General features: G+C 37.7%; 1 protein-coding gene across 4 annotated transcripts in view; it reads left to right on the top strand.

Moving 5' to 3' along the window:
* The window catches only part of DGKI (diacylglycerol kinase iota), a gene marked incomplete at both ends in the record, with an annotated part of 208,683 nt that overhangs the window by 111,029 nt on the left and 76,920 nt on the right, over positions 1–20,734 (top strand). For all 4 annotated transcript variants that reach the window (XM_079537633.1, XM_079537635.1, XM_079537634.1 and 1 more), the window contains 11 exons: positions 1,475–1,570; positions 2,516–2,598; positions 4,740–4,800; positions 8,232–8,345; positions 8,925–9,062; positions 10,226–10,304; positions 13,978–14,033; positions 14,887–14,949; positions 15,172–15,245; positions 16,705–16,816; positions 19,291–19,490. In XM_079537633.1, the coding sequence (XP_079393759.1) occupies positions 1,475–1,570; positions 2,516–2,598; positions 4,740–4,800; positions 8,232–8,345; positions 8,925–9,062; positions 10,226–10,304; positions 13,978–14,033; positions 14,887–14,949; positions 15,172–15,245; positions 16,705–16,816; positions 19,291–19,490 (1,076 nt within the window). The remainder of the gene's footprint in view (positions 1–1,474; positions 1,571–2,515; positions 2,599–4,739; positions 4,801–8,231; positions 8,346–8,924; positions 9,063–10,225; positions 10,305–13,977; positions 14,034–14,886; positions 14,950–15,171; positions 15,246–16,704; positions 16,817–19,290; positions 19,491–20,734) is intronic.

Genomic DNA, 20,734 nt, shown 5'->3' with positions numbered 1-20,734 from the left:
TGTATAAATGCAGATTTTAAAGTTCTATTTACTGTGTTTTTGAGAAATATATATATATATATATATATTTTGCTGGAAAACTCCATGTTATTGAAGTTGCGAGAAAATATTCGTTTCGATAAAAACTTGTATGGGAAGTGTCATTTGCTGAGTTGATTTTTTTCAAGAAGCAGCATACCATCCTAATGAAACAGTATTCCCCTGGGGTGTAAAAGACTCAGCTCAAACACTTGGTTTCAGCTAGGCAGAGCAGGAATGTGAAAGTGGTTTCTGAGTGTTGACTGCAAGAGTCTGAATATGGAGCTGGCTTGAATGTCTGCTTTGAGAGTCTGCCTTGGGAGATCTCCTGCTGGGGATATTTGATCCTATGTTTAGGTTTACTATGTAGATTATAGAAGACTTTGTTTCCAGCTCTTATCTACTGTATAAGTGGTATACTAAATGACAGCCTTAAGGGGAGAGGTGGATGGAGACTTACCTCTGCCCATACAGAGCTCTGTGGGTAAGATCCTCACTTGGGCATTGGGTGACTGCAGACCAGAAACTTCAATCTGTGTCTGCCTCAGCCCAGGAGAGTGTCCTCATTACGGGGCTCTTTAATGTACTACAGATACAGAGAAGCTGGGAGGCAGATATATTTCTCATTGACTTAATAAAAATATCTAAGGTGCAGGAGGCAAAGGGATGAGGCCAGACTCTTTTCAGTGGTGCATAGTGATAGGACAAGGGGAAATTACACAAACTAAAGCATAGGAAGTTTTGCACAAATGTGCATAAGAACTTCTTCACAGTGAGAGTGGTGGAGCACTGGAACAGGCTGCCCACGGAGGTGGTGGAGTCTCCTTCTATGGAGACTTTCCAGACCCACCTGGATGCCTACTTTTGCAACCTGGTCTAGGGAGTCTGCTTTGGCAGACGGGTTGGACTCGATGATTTCTAGAGGTCCCTTCCAGCCCCTACAGTTCTGTGATTCTGCAATGAGAAATATTTGAATCACATAATACAAATAAAAGCTGTTCAAAGAAGTAGGGCCATCAACACCAAGAATATAGGAGCAGATAATCTGCAACTAAACACTGGTTCAATTTGTCTGTTAAATGGGAGTCAGGAAGTAAGTAGTTTATCTCATTCCATTTTCTATTGGAAAAAAATATAATTCATATTAGAAATAGCACTATATCTGACATGTTATTAGGACTGTATGAATAATTTCTTTTTGGGAAAGAACATAAAGTAAAAAAAAAAAAAATTTGGGGCTGACCTGGAACAGTTTTTTCCTTCTTATTTTCTTATGTAATTTTCTCAGCTGCATGAATTTAGTCTCAGCTGAGCATCATGTTATCATGGCTGCACTGTTTCTAATATCCAAGGTAGTTTTGTCAGAGCTATGTTGGGTCTTCTATATGTGATATGCCAGTGAAATCTACCCTTTTCCTAACTTTTACTAAAGTTGCTTCTTGCTGTGTTTTCCCAGGATAACAAAGGTCGACCATTTGTGATAAAGCCTATTTCCTCTCCACTCATGAAACCACTGTTGGTTTTTGTAAATCCAAAAAGTGGAGGGAACCAGGTAAGGTCATAATATGGATCCAGGTAACAAAGTTTAAGCTTAATAACTGTTTTCTGCAAATAAGAATAGTTTTTAGTCAGTCATGAGTGAGAGGAGCTCTATGTGACTGTATTAGAGTCTCCTAGAATAGATGCTTGCAGTTGAATGTCCTTTATATCTCTAATTCCACTGAAGTGGAAGAAAGGATATTTAAATATTTGAGATTCGGCCTTCATATCTTCAGATTTTTGATAGGAACCTGAAATGGTAGTTTGGAGATTTTCAGAAGACCTCATTTTTCCATGGGAAATTTAGATTCCTAGTGCAGTTCTAGACTTATTTTACCCTAAATATGATGTAATTTTACATTATCGTATGATGACCTTTTGGTGAAGTGTTAACCAATCTGCACTGAGCGAGTGGTGCAGGTGCGGCCTATGGAGTCCTTGGATGCTGCTTCTCAGGGCAGTAAAGGCTCATAGTTAGTAATATTTGTGATGATGGTTTTGGAGGTCAAAGCAGCATCATTACATGGATGTTGGGCAAGACACTCTTCACTGTGACCCACAAATTTTGCCCACAAAATTCTTGAGCTTATTGCTGTCACGGATAACAGTCTGAGGATGTGTGGGATAGCAGATCTTTCTTGTTGCAGGTGATGAGCGAACAGGTTTCTGTGGGAGAAAAACCTTTGTCTGACCCTAAGTGCCTACTCTTATACCATTAATGATCTGTATTGTTCAATTCAATTTATATGCACACATGTGCACACTGCATGGATTTCTGAGTCACTATTTTATAGAGCTATCATTTGCTGCAACCCTTTTTATTTTGATTTTTTTCTTGGCTTGTGTTTGCATTATAAAGCATAAAGGGAAGAAAAGCAGTCCAAATATGAACACTATTATTTTTAATAATCATTATGCTATTCATAATTTCCCTTTTTCGATTTTTCTCTTTTCCCAGGGCACCAAGGTTCTCCAAATGTTTATGTGGTATTTGAATCCACGCCAGGTCTTTGATCTCTCTCAGGAAGGGCCAAAAGATGCGTAAGTTTTCAGGCACTCAGCTCTGTTTTTGTATTAGGATAGCAGAGAAACATCTAGCTTGGATAGGTTGGTAGACTAATCATTTTGATAGATTTGGGTTTTCAAAGATCCAAATTGTGATACAGAATCAAAGTTTCAGCATATAGATAAGCCTATGTAAATGCCTCTGCATGTTCAGATAAGATCTTAAGCACGTGTATAGAGAAGAGCAGGCTTGGGCAGCAGCTTTGGATACCTACTGGGGATGTTGCTGAAAAGACAGTTTGACCCTTTACAGCAGTATGGCAAGAGGAGTAAGAAATAGTGGGCAAAATGTCCAAAGAGACAGTAGAAATGAGAGAAGTTCTGAATAGATGTAAAAAAACTTTTTTTTTATAAAAAAAGATGTAAATAAATACATCTAAATAGATGTAAAACTTTTTCACTGTAGGACAGTTACCCATTAGATTGGATTCTCTTTGTATGTGGAGATTTTTGAGCCCTGGCTTGATGAAACCCTGAGAAATGTGGTCTGGTCTCAGCACTGAATCTGCTTTGATCTGGAGTTGAGATAGAAATCTTTTGAGATTTATGGTATTCTGAGTGATACATATTCCTGAGATAAGCAGTTCATGTAAAGTAAGATGGGAATGGGTTCTATGCTCTCTATGAATACATAGATCAAATCATAGAATCATAGAATCACAAGGTTGGAAACGACCTATAAGGTCATCTAGTCCGACTGTCTCCTCATCACCATTGCCACCACTAGCACTAAACTAAATAGACATATGAAAGGTATGGCTGCTTTCAGATATAATCTTTTACATTTGCTAAGGAGCACCCTCTATTGGTCAGAAATTTTTTCGTTTGTTTCTTATGTTATGTGACTATGGGGAGGACTCATAGCAAGTGATATAAGCAGAGAAAAATAAAATAATAGGCCATTCTTAGGTATAGAATCACATTATAGGAAAACAGTGACTGAAAGCTATTACATAGGTGATCAGATTCACATAGTCAAAACAAGGAGTTCATTGAAGAGTACCTTATGCCTAAATCTCAGTAGAGCCCATGGACTGCAGATCCTACAGTGCTTGACCATTCCCGGGTGGCTGATCTTTAATGGAGTGAAGCTACCTTTAGATTTCCATGTGTGACTGCAGCATGCAGCTATCTTTGCATGCTGAGTAACGGACACTCATTAACTAGGCAGTTATTGCAGGGTGAGTGCTTCCTGAAGGAGAGAGAACCTGCCTTTAGAGGGATGATTCTCACTGCTAAGAGTAAAGAAACTTTGCTTCTGTGGTATTTGAGGTAGGGATATTTGCTTTACTTAATTGTCTGCTCAGTGCTCCTTTGACATTAGTACAGAAAGATGGTAATCATTTAAAGTCAAATGTTTACCTGTATAAGTATGGTCCAAGTATTTTCTATTCATGCTTCTAGAGCACCCAAACGTTTTTCCTACTGAAACACCCGCTACTCTCCTAATGATGTATAGAAACTTAAAAGTAAATGGACGGTTTTCAGAGCTGTGTAACAGATTGAAGGTTGAATTAGATCCTTGGTAAACCAGGTCTCAGTATGGGAATGTGTCTCCTCCACTGGGAGGTGTCTTATTATGCCTCTCTTTCATGCAACTGATGGAACAGGCATTTTTTTGGCTCTGCTGTTTGTATCTTAGATCAGATATCCAGAGAGTTTTGTTAGGTGTTACTGCCTTCTGTGGTATTAAAAAAATACAAGTTTGTATTTTTTGTTGAAGGAGCTGTCCTGCTCTACATACTTCAGAAACAGTGGTTCAGAAACAATGATGAGAAACACTTCATTTGGTTTAAAGCTTCAGTGTTTATGTTTGTTTGCCTTAGGATAAGAGGAAAATAGAAGATTTTGTCATTTCCAGAGAAAGAATGAGAATCTGGCTTTTCAGGTTACATGTTCCCATGTTAAACAGACAAAACACTTCTCAGGAGGGGCTGTCTAACTGTTAAGGAAAGCTCCATTTCTTTTTTTAAATTTTCCTCCTCCATCCTGCATCAATAGTAATGAATATTTAGAGAGAAATAAATGATAGTTAAACTGTCACTTGCATATTAACTACCTTCATTGCTGTACTGACTTTTTCAAAATTAATTTTCGCTTTTCCCTCCCCTGGCCAGGCTGGAGCTGTACAGAAAAGTGCCAAACCTGCGGATCCTGGCCTGTGGAGGGGATGGAACGGTAGGTGACTGGTGCCTGGCAGCCCTCTGGTCATTGCCAAGAGTTGAAATTGCTCACTACATAGGTTTCCCACTTTGTGATGCCTATAGAACCTGATAACCTACCTTATTCTTAAGAAATCTTTTCATTTTTCTTCTCTATGTGGATTGGCCTGCTTATTGATGGGACCGTATTCTTACGTGCTAATGTCCTAGATCCTATCTGCTTTATGCATAGATTTAGTATAGCTTAAAAAATAAAGACAAACATTGTCGGCCTCCTCTTACTATTTTTCACAGATCTGAGGGTCTAGCAGGTTAAATCAGTGCCTGGGGGTCATTTAATCTTTATTTCTACTCCTCTCTGCTATTGTCTCCACTATGCCTGAGTACAGTCAAATGTCAAATGCTTCTAGTTTCCTCACCCTCTTTACAAATCCGCTGTGAGGAAGCTGTCATGCTACTTGCCTGTGATGTGACTGATCTCCAGATTCAGTACTTTCTTTGCAATTGAATTGGAGAAGGGAGTAGTGTCAGATCTTCAGAAGACTTGGACACCTTCAGATGGAGGCAGGCTCTACAGTTTGGGGCTTGGAGGCCAAGAGTGAATGAATTACAACTGCTTTGCTCTTGCCTGTTCTTAAGAGTACAATAATTCTCACCCTGTACCACTGAGTGCTGAAACATAGTTACAAAGCTGACCTTTAGACTCCATGTAGCTCAGTTCCCCAAACATTCTTTTGGTAATACTTGCAACTATAGTAGCTGCAAGGTGCAATGGCTGGCCAGGATGTATAGAAGTACATAGTCATCACACTATGAGGCTTTTATTTATTTTATTATTATTATTATTATTATTTTTTAAGTGAGCTGAACACACTCTCAGCTCGTATCTGCTTTTGTGAGCACTTCTGAAACTCTGGATGTAGAGGTCATTAATACTGGTGCTTTCCCCTGCAAGACAAAAGAAACAACATGATCTGATTACCATCTTGCTGGTACTTGGGGCAATAAATATTACTCTTATGAAATTCAGAACAATCCTTGAGAAACTTGTGAGGTATTACTTCAGCAAAAAATAGATGTTTTCAAAAAAACATCAAAAAAGAGATGTTTTCAATCTATTTCTGGAAATGTTTGAAGCTTCTGTCTGAGGAAGCCAATATTTTCCTAGGAGAAAGATCTTCATTATAAAAATGTTAAAATAGAAATAAATGCAAGCACATTGAGCCCTAGCATCCTCTGTTTCTTTGTTTGCTGAGCAGTGAAAGCAACAGGGGGCAGCACCTTCTCATTGGTAAGAGCAGCACTTTACTATTACATTCGCTGCTGCTCAGTTTGAAGCAAATTAATATCTAGCTATTCCCAAAGCCATTACATCTAGAAATGAGAAATCTGACTCAAATGGACTTAGTGAATATTCAATGAGACCAGATGTTATCTTGCATTATTGAGGTGAGTCAGAACTGATTGCAACTTTTCCATCACTGCTGTTTGCTGTTACTTTTCTGGGTATAAGAAGAAAACTTTGTTTTCAAAGCAGTCAGGAGACTTCTTTTTTACAGGGAAATGACAGTCTTTATCATCCTTTACTGAAATAGCATCTTTGACTCTGTAAGGTTTAGAAATGACCTCAAAGAGCAGTTTTGCAAGTGTACATGAGCAATTTGAGATTTTGATTAAAAAGTTAAAAGCATTTACAAAACTGGTTGGTATTTGTAAGGCTACCTGCCCCAGTAGCAAGCTAATGCACAAATGTATAGATTAAGTCAATGGCAAAGACAAAGGACTCTTTAACAAGTCTTGGCCATGTGGGAATTATTGGGACTCCTTTCCCTGTCTTCCTGTTCACAATACCAGAGGACTAGCTTACAAAAATTAGATGATGAATTATCTCTGACAATCCCTTGAGGACTTTATTTAGTCATATCATAGGACCTATGAAAGGCTTAAATACCTTTGGTAACATCCAGGTTCATGAAAGTTTTTAGTTATTCACGTCACTGTTAGACAATGATCTGTGATGTGAGATAACATCCCACAGACACTTGAATAATTGGACAATGAGTTATGATAAGTAACTGTTTAATAAATAATATTTATATAAAATTAATTTTTCCATGAAGAGACACGGGGAGAGACTTATTCTGGAATATCAGATATGGTGGTTGTTGGCTTTTTCTCATCCTCTATCAGACCACCTCCCTCTCCAGTACTTCAAATTCAAGCTGCAGTACCAAATACCTAGGTTTTGTTTTCTTGAAGCCCAGTTTCATTTCAGTTTGGGCTAAGAATATATCTGAAATCACAGAAGTATTAGTTGAGAGTGGAAAAATCCTGTCCAGGTGGAATCTGTCATTCAGTTCTATGTCTTATTTAAAAACTCATAATATTAGTGAAGATACAATCTATGAACACTGACATCAGAAAAAAATAGACATTATTTTCTTATTTGTATGCTAATTTATATTTGTATTTCTAAAATAAATTATTCAAAATGCATGACATTTTTCATAGTTTTTTTTTTTTTTTTTTCAAGTTGAGAAATAATCTAATAGTGTTATTTTCTTATAGCAAGAGTTTTAGGCATATAAATTTTGAGAGTATTTTCAGCAATACTCCTTTTCCTGTTGGAAAGTGCTTTTTAATACAAGTAAAATATTTTACATTAATTTGTTCCTATGTCAGATTCCTTTTGAAAAATTTTATGTGGTCTGGAGTAGAGAGAGAATGAGAGAGAGAGGAAGATCCAGCTCTCAATCAATCGCTTGTGGTGCAAAAGATCCATGTTCATTTTTCCAACGCACAGTCTTCAGCCCTGAGTATTATAGTCTTTTATTCTAGCCCTGTATGTATAATTCTATATATCTGCTTTGCTCAGGGCATAACAATTCAGCTCTAAAGTGTCTCTTCTGGGTATTGGGAGACCTGTGGGTGTGTCTCTACTTGACTTGATCTGGACTTCGTGTTTCAGAACATGCTTTTCTAAAGTACCTCTTGCATCTTTTCCTCTTTAGTATAAGAGTGATTCAACATTTTAATCTTAAGCTGTCTGTATTATTCTCACCGATTCTTAATTTTTATTTTTAATTTTTTTTTAACTAATCTTAACACAGCATCTTTTTCAGAACAGTTTTTTAGGCAGAAACTTTTTCGCTCCCTTTCTTTGGGATGTTGGTGTGCTATTAACAATAGACAGAATTTGTGTCCTATTCCTGCTCCTTATACAGGAGCTCCATGAAGACTCTCCAGTTCTCTGGGAGGAAAAATCTCAGATGGGGCAACTGTAGAGTTTTTGTATATATTGTTTTTTCTTTTTCCAATTTATTTATTTCTTTATTTTTTGACTTGCTCTTTTCTACGATGGCAATACAGTCAAAACATGCCTTTCTTCTCCATTCCTTCCCTTTTAATCTTCCTTACCAACAGTTTCTCGTTTTTCTGGTTTTATAGGTTGGCTGGATCCTCTCTATCCTAGATGAGCTGCAACTCACTCCCCAGCCTCCTGTGGCTGTCCTTCCACTTGGCACTGGGAATGACCTTGCCCGCACCCTCAACTGGGGTGGGGTAAGCACTGACTGGGGTTACTCTTACATGTGGGTCCTCAACTTGCTGCTCTGATTTAGTGGTGTAGTAGCATAACACTTCTTTTTGGCTAAAATAGCTGACGGGGCTTTACCCAAGGTCTGCTTCACATGGACACAACAGCTTATTTCAGTTTCCAGTTTCATGTTTTGAATTATTAGTAATGTAAATGTTGTAATAAAAAAGTGCTGTATTGTCTGGTATTTCGGGCCAAGTAGTGAGAATTATATGTGAACTTATAACTTAAGTATTATTTGAACTTTATTTCTCTGTAGTTTTCGTTGACTACAGCATTGGATTTATTTCATGAAAGGCAAATATGCTTTGAATTCCTCTCTTAGTCTTACCATGCCTGTCTAAAATTTGTGTTCTTAAGTAATAGTTGATCTGACTGTTTCTTATATCAAAATCTAGCAATGATTTGGCATGTTCTTAAGAACATTTGATCTGCTGTTTTAGATCTGCATGAAAGGAAGGAGATTTTCCAGTTAATTGGTGAATGATTTGCTTTTCTTTGGCTATCCACGGCTGATACTTTGGTGACACTCATTCTGCTGCCAGGGTTACACAGATGAGCCTGTGTCCAAGATCTTGTGTCATGTAGAAGATGGGACCATTGTCCAGCTGGATCGATGGAATCTCCAGGTTGAGCGCAACCCAGATTTGCCACAGGATGAGCTGGAAGATGGGTCACGTAAGGTTAGAGCCTTTTTTTCCCTAGGGAAACTATAGTATAATTAAGAGCATTTTTGCTCTTCTCTCTTCCATGAGAGGCGTGAGTGCTGAAGCTCTAAAACCTGTTCAATTTCTTATTGCATCTTTTCCTATTATTCTCCAATGTGTCTGGGGGCACGTGAACCTTAGTATGTATTGGCCATGTTATTTGTTGTTTGTAACTCAGACTTTGAGCATTTGTCTCAGTAACCAAATCCTGGTAAAAATCCATGGCATCTCATTGTTTTCCCTCCATTTAATCAAGGGTGGCAGAAGAAGGAACCCAGTGACCACTACTCATTCCTAAATTTGAGACACATCTAAAAACATACAGATAATTTAAATATTACTTAAGATTCTGCTGGTAAACACTAACTGTTCCCTTCTCTACAGCTAAGAATAGTGTATCTTTGGATTTAACATCTTTGTCTGTGAGTCTCCATTAGTGAGATCATTTCTCGTCAGAGTTTAAGATTGGGAAAATCTGTGTGAAGGGATCACATATACATTGATAAGTTATAGGGCAGGTGATGTTGAATCTGTCACTGACATTTAAAAAAAAATATTATATTTCTATGCACCAATTTCCTCTTTTCAGTTAGAATTTCCAGCTTATTTATTGGATGCTACTCTTCTCTCTGTACAGCTCTGCTGGGCCAGTATAATGATGAAGAGGCCAGATGTGTGCTTTGCTATCTCATGCATCCTCAATAAAATTAGGGCTTCTTGTCTGGCACTTGCATTGCTCCTGGTTATATATTAAGCAAGAAAAACACAGCTTGAGTTTTATTCATCATGCTGAGCTTGAAGTGCCAAGCAATTAGGAAAACCTATATATTGACATGTTAAGTGGAGAAATGCTCTGGAAAATCTCAATGAGAAAGTAAATGAGGAACTTTATAATACGTTTGCAAAGATACTTCTATGATCATAAAGCTCAGTAAATGTGTTTGCATTCTTTATCTTTTATATGGAGCATCTCCCACAAGCTATTACTAGCCTTCTTGGGAGAACAACTTCTTACATACACTTCCCATTTTCTTTTTAGGATTTCAGGAGGTGCCAAATTTAAAATAGTTAATTCCTGGTGTGGCATGGAATATTTAATCTGTGCTGCTTTTACATGTCTTTCTATTATCTAATTATAGCTTCCGCTCAATGTCTTCAATAATTACTTCAGCCTTGGGTTTGATGCACATGTTACACTGGAGTTCCACGAATCCAGAGGTAAGAGGAGTGTTTTACTTCCTTAGCCTTGGGTAATTATTTTATAAATTATGAATAGATTTGGATTTAATGCCCTTTTCTGAATTCTTATAATTCAGGAAGATTGCTAGAACACACAAACCACAAGTAGGAAGAAAGCAATTGTATCAGTTTTATAGTGAATTTCCAAGAGTTTTGGTAATTTCAAAAAGAAAAAGAAAATACAAGAAAAAATGGAATCCACTGGAAGAAAAGAGCTAAAATGGGAGCTTTTCAAAGTTTTTGACCTTCTGATGTGAAACCTGGTACAAACATAAAGGAGATTTACTGGCACAAGTGTCAGTGCAAAAGCAGAAAGAACAAATGTAATTCAGGTGCAAGTTTTCCCAACAGTGTGAAAGTGGAGGGAGGAGAAGATCTGTGGGGCTGTGAGAGAAGCAGAGTTGCAGAAGGATAACTGCATTCTCAAACCGAATGGCTGTTTCCTATGGATGAATATAACATAATGTCATTGGACTTGGTACAGACCCAGAACGTATCTCTGGAAATGAAAGGCTTTAATGAAGTCCACAAACTATCAGCAATTTGAGCTGTTGAAGCATCCTGCTTGTCCCCTTGCTGATGGCAGTTATACCACTCAACCCAAGTGTGACTTTGGAGTGATGTGAACTGTGAAGATTTGTGTGGTTTAGGCAAGCATGCCTGTGTAAACAGACCTTCTCCAATTGCTTGTGTTCACTTTTTGGTCATTTCAGCTTCATAAGAATGCTTTTCTTCTGAATGGCAGCCTCCCTTATCTTCATTTTCATATTATCAAAGTGTCATCGCAAAATGAAAAGATGGCACCTGAATGCCATATTAAATAAAGAGCAGAGTGCATGATGGAATGAGCTAATGCATATTTTATAATGTTTAAGACTGCTTCAAGCTTCAAGAATAATGAGGGGCCACAAAAGGGTGTAGAAATGAAATGATGACAGCTGTATGCACTTATTTTTTTATGAATGTATATTGCCATGCATTGCTAATGTGACTGTGAATATACTGTGCTTGGCTACTTTCTCTCTTAATGGAGGCATTACTTAATAATGAAGTTATGGTACCCTATAAAGAATGAATATTATTCCAGAGATGCCAGTGTTTTAAAAATTTACATTGGTGAAAAAATACTTGGCAGTGCAAGCTGTCTGTCTTTGAGTGGGTATGTGGCTAGGAGAGCTTTTTGTAGTATAAATGTCTGCTCTTACAAGTTGTTCTGTTGGTGTTTCCTATCAACTCAAATGCTAAAAGATACAAAGTCACTTTTCAACGTTTTAGGATAGAAAAGCTTATATTTTTGTTGCTGATGCATGGGTTTTATTGTGTTTCATGTGGAATTAAGCAGAACAGATTATGATATCTTCTACAACTGATAAAAATCCAGATAAACTCTAGAAGATTTGAGCAAAACCTGTAGCACTAGCATGACTGTTGCACCTGACCCAGTAAGATAACTAGTTGTATGTATGTAGTTTATGTGGGGCTATTAAAATCACACATTTTTGTTCTTAATTAAGAAAAAAAAAAAAAAAAAGCATACAAAAAACATTCAATGAACATTCTCTCTCCCCCACACCATAAAAAAACAGAAGTATTCTTTTAGACCTCCATGAAGGGAATCCAAAATAAATTAGATTGGTTTGAATTCTCACTGTATCAGGCCATTTATGCTGTGGAAATTGCTCAATTGTTATATTTTAACTAAACAGTAATTGCGGTGTCTCAGAGGAACCTCTGTGTGAATGTGGCCTTTTCCCTGGCAACCTCTGCACTTTTCTTGTGACTAATGAGATTGAGACTTGAGGGCTGGCTCCAAGCCCAGTGCATTTAGCTCTCCTTCAGGAAGCTTTCTTGGTAGAAAATCTTTCTAGAGGTCACAGTTTCCCCTTTCATAATGTTTATGCTCTGGTAGAGCAGGGAATATGCACTTTACTTTGTCTCTTGTTGATGTGAGCTTGCGAAGGTTGAGGATGGAGTGAGCCTTGGATATGCAGTCAGTGACTTACTTCTACAATCAAAATTGCGTTCTAGTCAAATTTAAGCTCTATTCCACATAGTAGAAAGAGTGTTTCCTCCCTACACCTGCTCATCTGCCATGTCAGATGTAGGAGCGGTTTGGTATCTTGAAAGACTGCTAAGTCCCTGACCACAGAAAGGCTTCTTCTTGCTTAGCTGATTCCAAACTGGGGCTTTTGTTCAGGTCAGTGTTTGTCACAAGATCCGTGTGGCAGCCAGCACCCTGGTGGCTTTTGCCATCAAGGATTTCCACATCACTGAACGTGAACTATGGGCACTTATTTGAGCCTTCAGGACTCACCCACTTTTGTAGCATGGGGTTCTGAGACTTTCTGTGAAGAGCTGTCAGCTCAGTAAGTGAATAAAAGATGAGGTTTACTTAGCAATTAAATTAATAGTATTAAGAAAAGGTGACCCTGTATGTATGCTAGGCTCGCCCATGCAGCGCAACAAAAGGGTGATAAAAAAGGTGGGTAAACAATCACACAGAAAATGAAGTAGCTCATTCTTTTGAAGTGGAGCATTATATTGTGAGATGTAGTGACTTAAAACTAGACGAGTTGTTTCAAGTGGTTGTTTGAGAAGAAGTAATATGGAAGTGTTTACAACAGTGTGATGCTTTAGCCAGAAGAACTGGGCCGGCGCTTGGATGGTTTTGCTAGAGGATCACTGAGCAAGAATAGGTGATTCACTGTGCTATCAATGAATACAGTATCAGAAGGACCGTTTCTTAAATCTCTGGATGCTGCAGACTAGGATAGCAGTCCCCATGGAGGCACAAAAATGATTTGTATTCTGAGAAACATTATGCTGGGAGATCAAAGGAACTCCATTTAGGTTATTGGAGAGAATATTAAGAGGTAATTTAATCACCACCCATAAGTATTTACTCAGGGAGAAGATATCTGATGGTTGAGGTCCTTTAAATCTAATGGACAGAGCAATATAATAAGATTTAATGGTTGGCAGTGGAAAACCAGAAATGCTCAAGATAAGAAAAATAAACCAACAAGCATTTATTTTAATGAGGAGAATAATTAAGTGTTGCATGGGCCTTACTACAGGACTATTAAAGTTCTGTGTCACTTTGAATCTAATCAAAATGAAGCATCTCTCTAAATAGATTTTAAAATAACCTTTTATAGTTTACTGCATGGATATTTGGGTAGAGATGTCAATTCCAGCATACCTTCTAGATTTCCATTTTGTGATGCATCAGGATTTTTTTTCACCTTAATGCATACTTTGAAGCAGAACTAATGTTTAGTGAGTTTCTAATAACTCTTAAAGAAATATGATTTATGTTGGTGGAGTTGGAAGCCTCACAAATGGTATGGAGAAAAATCGTCTGAATGATGGTAAATAAATAAATTTTATTATTGTTACTTTTTTGCTCATATTTCCATCTCCTTTCATTATACAGGAAAGGGGAAGAATTGAATATCAGTGTTTGAAATCTGGTAGCAGATAATGGCACGGATGCAGAAACTTTAAAAAAAAAAAAAAAAAAAAAAGTGTTAATGTTCATGTTTTTACTGAGTGATGTGTATAAAAGCTCTGTCGGAATGAATCTGAAGGTGCAGTGGAATCTACTCAGTTTATTTGGGTGCTCATGTTTTTCCTTTGTGTCCTTCCACAGAAGCAAATCCAGAGAAATTCAACAGCCGATTTAGAAATAAAATGTTTTATGCAGGGGTGAGTTCATGTGATTCATTTTACAGAATGATGTGATGTTACTTGCTTGGATGTTTTACTATATCCCTTCTCTCTCACTTTCTCACACAAGGGGCTAATGCCGATTTATTTTGCCTGTTGCAATTTAAAATTCATGTGTCCTCTTTCTGGCAATGACACACATATGCCTGTTTGAGAGTGCCAATTGTCTTATAGTGCTCCTTTAGACACAGCACTGATCACGTTTTACTCCCCCTGCTTCTGGCTCACAAGACCCTCAGCAAAGAGTTCCAGTTTTTCCAGTGTTTGGGCAGCACACTTGTACTGAGTTTCCTGGAGAAATGCTCCAAGTATTAGCCTGCATCTTTTTGGCTTTGAGGAGTTGTCTTGGATGTATGGTCATGGGTAGTAGAAGCCAGTGATCAGCTATTTGGAGTGGCTTATTTCCATATTTTCGTATGTGTTTATGCAAGTAAAAGAATATGCTGTTTTATTCAGAAGAGATGTGTACAATACTTTATTTTAAAGTTCATTTTAAGTAGACACACAAATTTGATAGTACATGGCATACTGTATGGCTTACCAGAGGATGACTTCCAGCATGCCCGTGTGCCTTCATGGCACATGACACACAGCAATAAATGTGAGCAAGAATTTGCATTTATACCATTGGGTTCCAAAGGACATAACCTCTCAAAAGGAGAAGTATAACTTTAAAAATAATAGATATATATACGTAAATCATATTTTCTGAAAGCAGGAAAGAATAGGTTTAAAAAAAGGATAGCACTAGGTAATGAGTTGTCTGGTGAGATAAGAAATTTGGAAAGAGTGGAGGCAATGATGACCATTCCTACTCTTGTTTCTGTTCTAGGCAGCCTTTTCAGACTTCTTGCAAAGAAGCTCAAGAGATTTATCCAAGCACGTTAAAGTTGTGGTAAGTATAGGAAATTGTGTTTTTGTATTGTGAAAAGAGGTGGGGAAAGGCAGAGAGAGCGAGGTGAGAGTTTAATGGCTCTGTTACTTTTCAGTTTTGAGCATGACATTTGCAACACATTCCAAGGAAAGTCTTGGGAAAGCTGTTACAAAGCAGCAACACTTCTCTTGTCTGTGGCTCCATTCAGCAATTTCTCTGTGCTCTGTCACTTTGGCTTTGTAGTGTGATGGTACAGACCTGACTCCAAAGATCCAGGAGCTGAAGTTCCAGTGTATAGTGTTTTTAAACATTCCCAGGTAAGCTCAAGATAGATGCTTGGAGAAAATAGAAAGTAATGTTACCACTACTAATAGTAAAAAAAGAAAAACAAACCTGCAGGTTGTTCTAGGTTGGGTGGATGTGCAGGAAGTGTATTGCTACTGTGCTGCCTTCCTGAGAGCTAGCTGCTTATGATACTGCTAATTAGCAGCACGAAAAAGGATCAGAGCCTGGGATGCAGCAAAATTTTCCTTTGAAAAGGGTATCCAGTGATGCAGAGCTAGTAGAAAATATTGTTTTAACAAACATGCTTCCAGATGTTGTGCACCTAACCTGCAAACCAGACAGTAAACCAGGCACAGCTGCCTCGTCTTCTGCTTTACTAGAAACAGTGTGAGAAACAAAAATATCAGTATTTTTCAAGAAAATAACATAAATCCTGTTGAAAGAAATGTTCTTTTTCTCAATATAGTAGAAGATGTTCCAAATAGAAATATGTTTGTATTTTAAAAAATTGTCTTCCTCCTGCTCTCTAGACTAGTGGTCCCCAAAATCCTTTGACTGTGTGCTTCTATTGGTAATTAAGAAAATTTTTTAGCATGAAAATGTGTATTTATTATCTATTTGTGTGTTAGTGTTCCAGTAGATTATACACTTTATAAAAGAGACAGAAATAGAAGTTAAAAAAGGATGTGACAAAGATGAAATAGCACTACTTAAAATATAATTTTATTAATAGTGTGGAATATATTGTCTTCCTACACCACAATGGATTGTCTTCTGCACCCCGCTTTGGAGTCTACTGCATTAGACAGCCGACCTTTTTGTTCCACATGCAATCCCAAACACATGGGAGTCCTGCATTGCCTTCACTGCAAGCTTCTATTTTGTGTCTCCCTTCTTCTGTTACTCTTTAGATCGCTTTTACATCCACCCTTGAATGGTAGGAAAGGTAGACATAACAGCTGCATCTGTTCCTGTTCATTTCTCCCTGCCTTCTCAAGCTATGTAACCTTTTGCAATTCTTATACCACCAGGGCTTATGAGTCAGCAGGGAGAGATGAAATGGAGATCTGAGGCTGCGTCTGTGGCCCTTTGTCTTCCTAGCAGAGGGGATAAGAAACTTTCACACAGGCAAATTGCAGATGTCAGGGAAGCTCAACAGCTGATCTGCAGAGTAGACCAAGGGGGGAGAAAAAAATGCTGCTGCTCTGTTGCCTGTTTGGTATTTCTCCCATTTCCTTTCTTGTAGAGGAACCTGCCAAAAACCATGATGAATAAACTTGTGAGTGATGTACCAGCTTAGAAATTAGGGACCAATTTCCCTCTTTCTTCAGTCCTTGCCAATGTAACTATTAACTGTCCTTCAACTGAATCCTGAAACATTTGTTTAGGTTCCTATTGGAGGAGATCAGAACAGGCCAAGAGTCAGGCTAATAGTCAGGACCCATCAGGGAAAATTACTTTCTCAAAGCTTGCTTTCCAAATTTTCTGTAGGTATTGTGCTGGCACAATGCCCTGGGGAAACCCTGGAGATCACAGAGACTTTGAACCTCAGCGCCATGATGATGGCTACATTGAAGTCATTGGGTTTACCATGGCCTCACTGGTGAGTATACTGCAAGTGCTGCCCTGCCTGAAGTTGTGACCAGACTCAGTGATATTTGTCCACATTAATGTAAGAACAGCATAACTCTGTATTCAGCTGAAGCCAAAATATGCTCTGCTGTTAGTTTTAAATGAAGGGACAAGCTGTAGTTTTTAAATAAAGAAGTGATATTTAATAATAACAATATAATCTTTGCAAAGTATTACAAATTCACCCATAGCTAGCAATGCTTTAAAATGATCTCAAACTGAACAGCAAGATTATGACAGTCAATCAAACAGTATGAAGACCTGTTATTACTGTGGGAATGTTCTATGGTCAAATAATTAATGCTGTTTCTTTTTAGTTTTTGTGTATTTCAGTTAGTGACATTAAAATTCAATTTTTTTAAATAATATTCACTACTGGAAGCATATATCAAAGATTATATGAAATTATTTTCCCTAGCATGTATTTCTTCTCTTAAGAGTTAGCTGTTTTGACAAATGAAATAAATTTTTTTTTTAATTTGAAAATTCTTTGAAAATTTTTTGCTTTTGAAGGTCAGAGAAGGAGTACTTATCTAAATAGCATGCAGTCATTCACTGAGTGTATTTTCAGCTGTCTTGGAACAACAGAGAGATACAAAACCTGAAGGAAATGTATTGCAACTGTGTAGATCATCAGGCTGTAGAAGTGACATGTAGCCTACCCTATTTTGAGGGATGGGGACTTAACATTCTTTGGAGGCAATGTCTGTGCAGTGAAACTGGGCAAAAGTGATTCTTAACCACTTAAATGGCTCTATTTGACTACCTGTACTTCTGTTCTAAAACCATTATTTTTTTCTTTTTCATTTGGGATTAAAAAAATACGTCAGATTGGATGTTAGGAAATACTTCTTCCCTGAGAGAGTGATGAGGCACTGGAATGGGCTGCCCAGAGCAGTGGTAGAGTCACTGTCCTTGTAGGTGTTCAGGAAACATTCAAATGTTGCACTCAGGGACATGGTTTAGTAAGAAATATTGGTGATAGGTGGACGTTTGGAGTGGATGATCTTGGAGGTCTTTTCCAACCATGGTGATTATATGATTCTATGCTGAAGTTCCTACTCTTAAGTCATTTCTGCTCTCTTTTGTGTGGACTAGGTTAAAGCTAATATTAATAAGCCTATTTTCACTAACCTTGTACTTTATTTGTTGTGTGATCTATTGCATTCATTTAACACCCCTGAAAATGGTGTTTCTTTCCTTAAAGATATATTTGGAGAAATAAGGTCAGTAAAAGGCCATCTGAATCAGCAGTTGTTTCTTTAGAAGTGGTTCAGAGTGTAGATTCTTTTATGGCCTCTCTTTTGATTGATCTAATGAAGTAGGGTATTAACCCACAAGTAGGAAAAATCCTATTAGCATTGTAGATCTTGTGGAAGGAACTTTTGCCACTTCACCTCCTGAAGATGTTAGATTTGATTTTTTTTAAGAATTAGGGCCCTTTGAGCTGCTGTTTCTCTCTAGAGGAAGCTTAGTTCAGAACTGAGTATCTGTATACATACGTTGATTGTGATGCTGTGGATGTAACCCTTGAATGTGCAATTTTGACTTGCTCTTTACAGCTCTCAGATGCGCTTGGTCTCAGAGACAGAGAAAGAGCAGTAATTTATAATTATTAGTAGTTATATTATCATTTTTTTCCCAGTAATGTGAGATGCAAAGAGCAAGAGTAAGGTCTTCACTAGTATTTCAACTGTTCAGATTTTTTTTTCATATTATAGCTAATAGTCACATTCCTACATTGCTAATTAATAAAAATACATTACTGTCCAAACATGTCTGCTTAAAACTTGAAGAATCTGACCATGCTCTCCTTGTTATATTTCTTTGGAATCTATTCTTGAACATGGTATTTAACTGGTTTTAACAAGATTCTTCTTGCTCTTTTCAGCCTAGCTGGTCTTGATGTTGAATTGCTATGTAAACTCTCATAACTGGGGATTTTAGATTTCTCTAATTCACATTAGGGACTATATTCTGTTCAGGAAGGGGTAATCATTTTTCTGTCTCTCAGATTTACTAAATTAGGGTTAATATTTAAAAGGTGAAAAAAAGTTGCATTATTGTTGGTGTAAAACAAACCAACAAAATGTATCGAAACCTGTAAGAAGAAACCCATTACAGCATGTGTGTGTATACATATTTTGTGTTTGTGTGTAAAATATACTTGACATATAGAAATTGATGAGACATGATGCATATGATCAGGTAACTGTCCTATTTCATCTGCTTGTTGCCTACCAGTTTTCTTTGTGAAATGTTAAGTCCTGCTTTTCAATTTTTGAATGAAAGTACATCCACTGTCTCCACTGTCCTTGATGTGAATGCCTTACACACGTGATGCTGACTAATACTCATTGTTGGCATTTTGTATTTTTAAAATTGCCTGAAATGTCTGTTTTGAGGTGTCTTTCTCCTTCCCTTTTAACTTCTTTTTCCCCCAAGGCTGCTCTCCAAGTGGGTGGTCATGGAGAGAGGCTGCATCAGTGCCGTGAGGTGACGCTTTTAACGTACAAGTCTATCCCCATGCAAGTGGATGGTGAACCTTGTCGGTTGGCTCCCTCACTCATTCGGATCTCCTTAAGGAACCAAGCCAACATGGTGCAGAAGAGCAAGAGGAGAACATCCATGCCTTTGTTGAATGAGTGAGTTGGATGCATGCTTATCCTAATGCCAGGAGGCCTGTCTGAGGCAGCATATTCAGTCATGGAATTTGCATGTATTGAACTTGCAGTGCATTAAAAAAAAAAATAAAAGAAATCACATATCCTGAACTTTCTTCCTACTGTACTGTAAATAATTTCCTGGCTTTCTTTTGTTCTTTTACCTTCTGGATTCCCTGCTGCCTTGCTTTTAGGAAGGCTTGTATCTTTTAGTTATTTATTTAGAGAGGTATGTGAAGGCTCAGTGTTGCGCCTCTTGGCTTATGTTGGCTCTGCACGTACATGGTATTAGCCCTTAAATTTCTTATGATTTGTTTTCTGAACTTTATCAGCCTGATTTTTAGTCTCCATCGAAGACTCTAATAAACTGCCACAACCAAGAACTACTCAGGACATCTTGCAGTTTCAACTGTAGGAACATGCTGCCTTGGACTCCTAAAGGAGAGGGGTCTGGAGGCATGGAAAGGGATATTTGTACTTTGTAGGGAATCGTTCTCCAGTACAGAAACCCAAATTAGAAAGTCCAGTCGGAATTAGCTAAAACTGTAACTCTTCCTCTGGTTTCCATGCTCACTGGAAGGAGATTGCACTACTGAAGATTGGATTGGTGGATTAGGGAAACAGTGATTAGGGAAAAGATAGGGGAATATAGTCAGAGAAGGAAAATGCATAGCATAAGATGGAGGTAGCACAAGCAGTGGAAAGGATGATCAAAGAAAAGCAAAAATAACAGGAAATGGGGAACATGCAAGGAAAACAAGACTGAAATAACTTTCTTTTTCATAGTTAAATCTTATTTTTAAGTATCAAGCAACATTTTAATTTAATCTAAGAAAATGCTTATAAAATAAAATAATTAAGTTTATTTTTGTAGAGCTGTAATTCTCATATACAAGCTCTTTATTTTTGCTAAGATGAGGCATAGTAAGTGCCTTTGCTGTTTCCAAGTATTCAAGTGATGCAAAACAATCTGTCTGCTATACAGACGGGTACTGCCTAAAAGCTTGAAGTTATCAAGTTATTGTAGTTCGTTCAAGCATCCAAGTATGCAGTGAAGATTTCACTTTTCTGGGGAGCTGAGTTTGGGTATTTTGCTGTTGCAGCTGTTACGGTGACAGGAAATAAGTGAAGCAGTGTTTTTGAAGAGAGGTAATGTCTTGCATTAGACTAATATAATTGGAGAAGTCAGCAAGGTCTCAGGCACACACTTCTTCAGGTATTTTAAA

This window comes from Tetrao urogallus (genome assembly GCF_951394365.1).
Source record: "Tetrao urogallus genome assembly, chromosome: 1".
Lineage (NCBI taxonomy): Eukaryota > Metazoa > Chordata > Aves > Galliformes > Phasianidae > Tetrao > Tetrao urogallus.
Note: the sequence above shows the minus strand (reverse complement) of the source record. Positions and strands in the feature narration are given on the sequence as shown.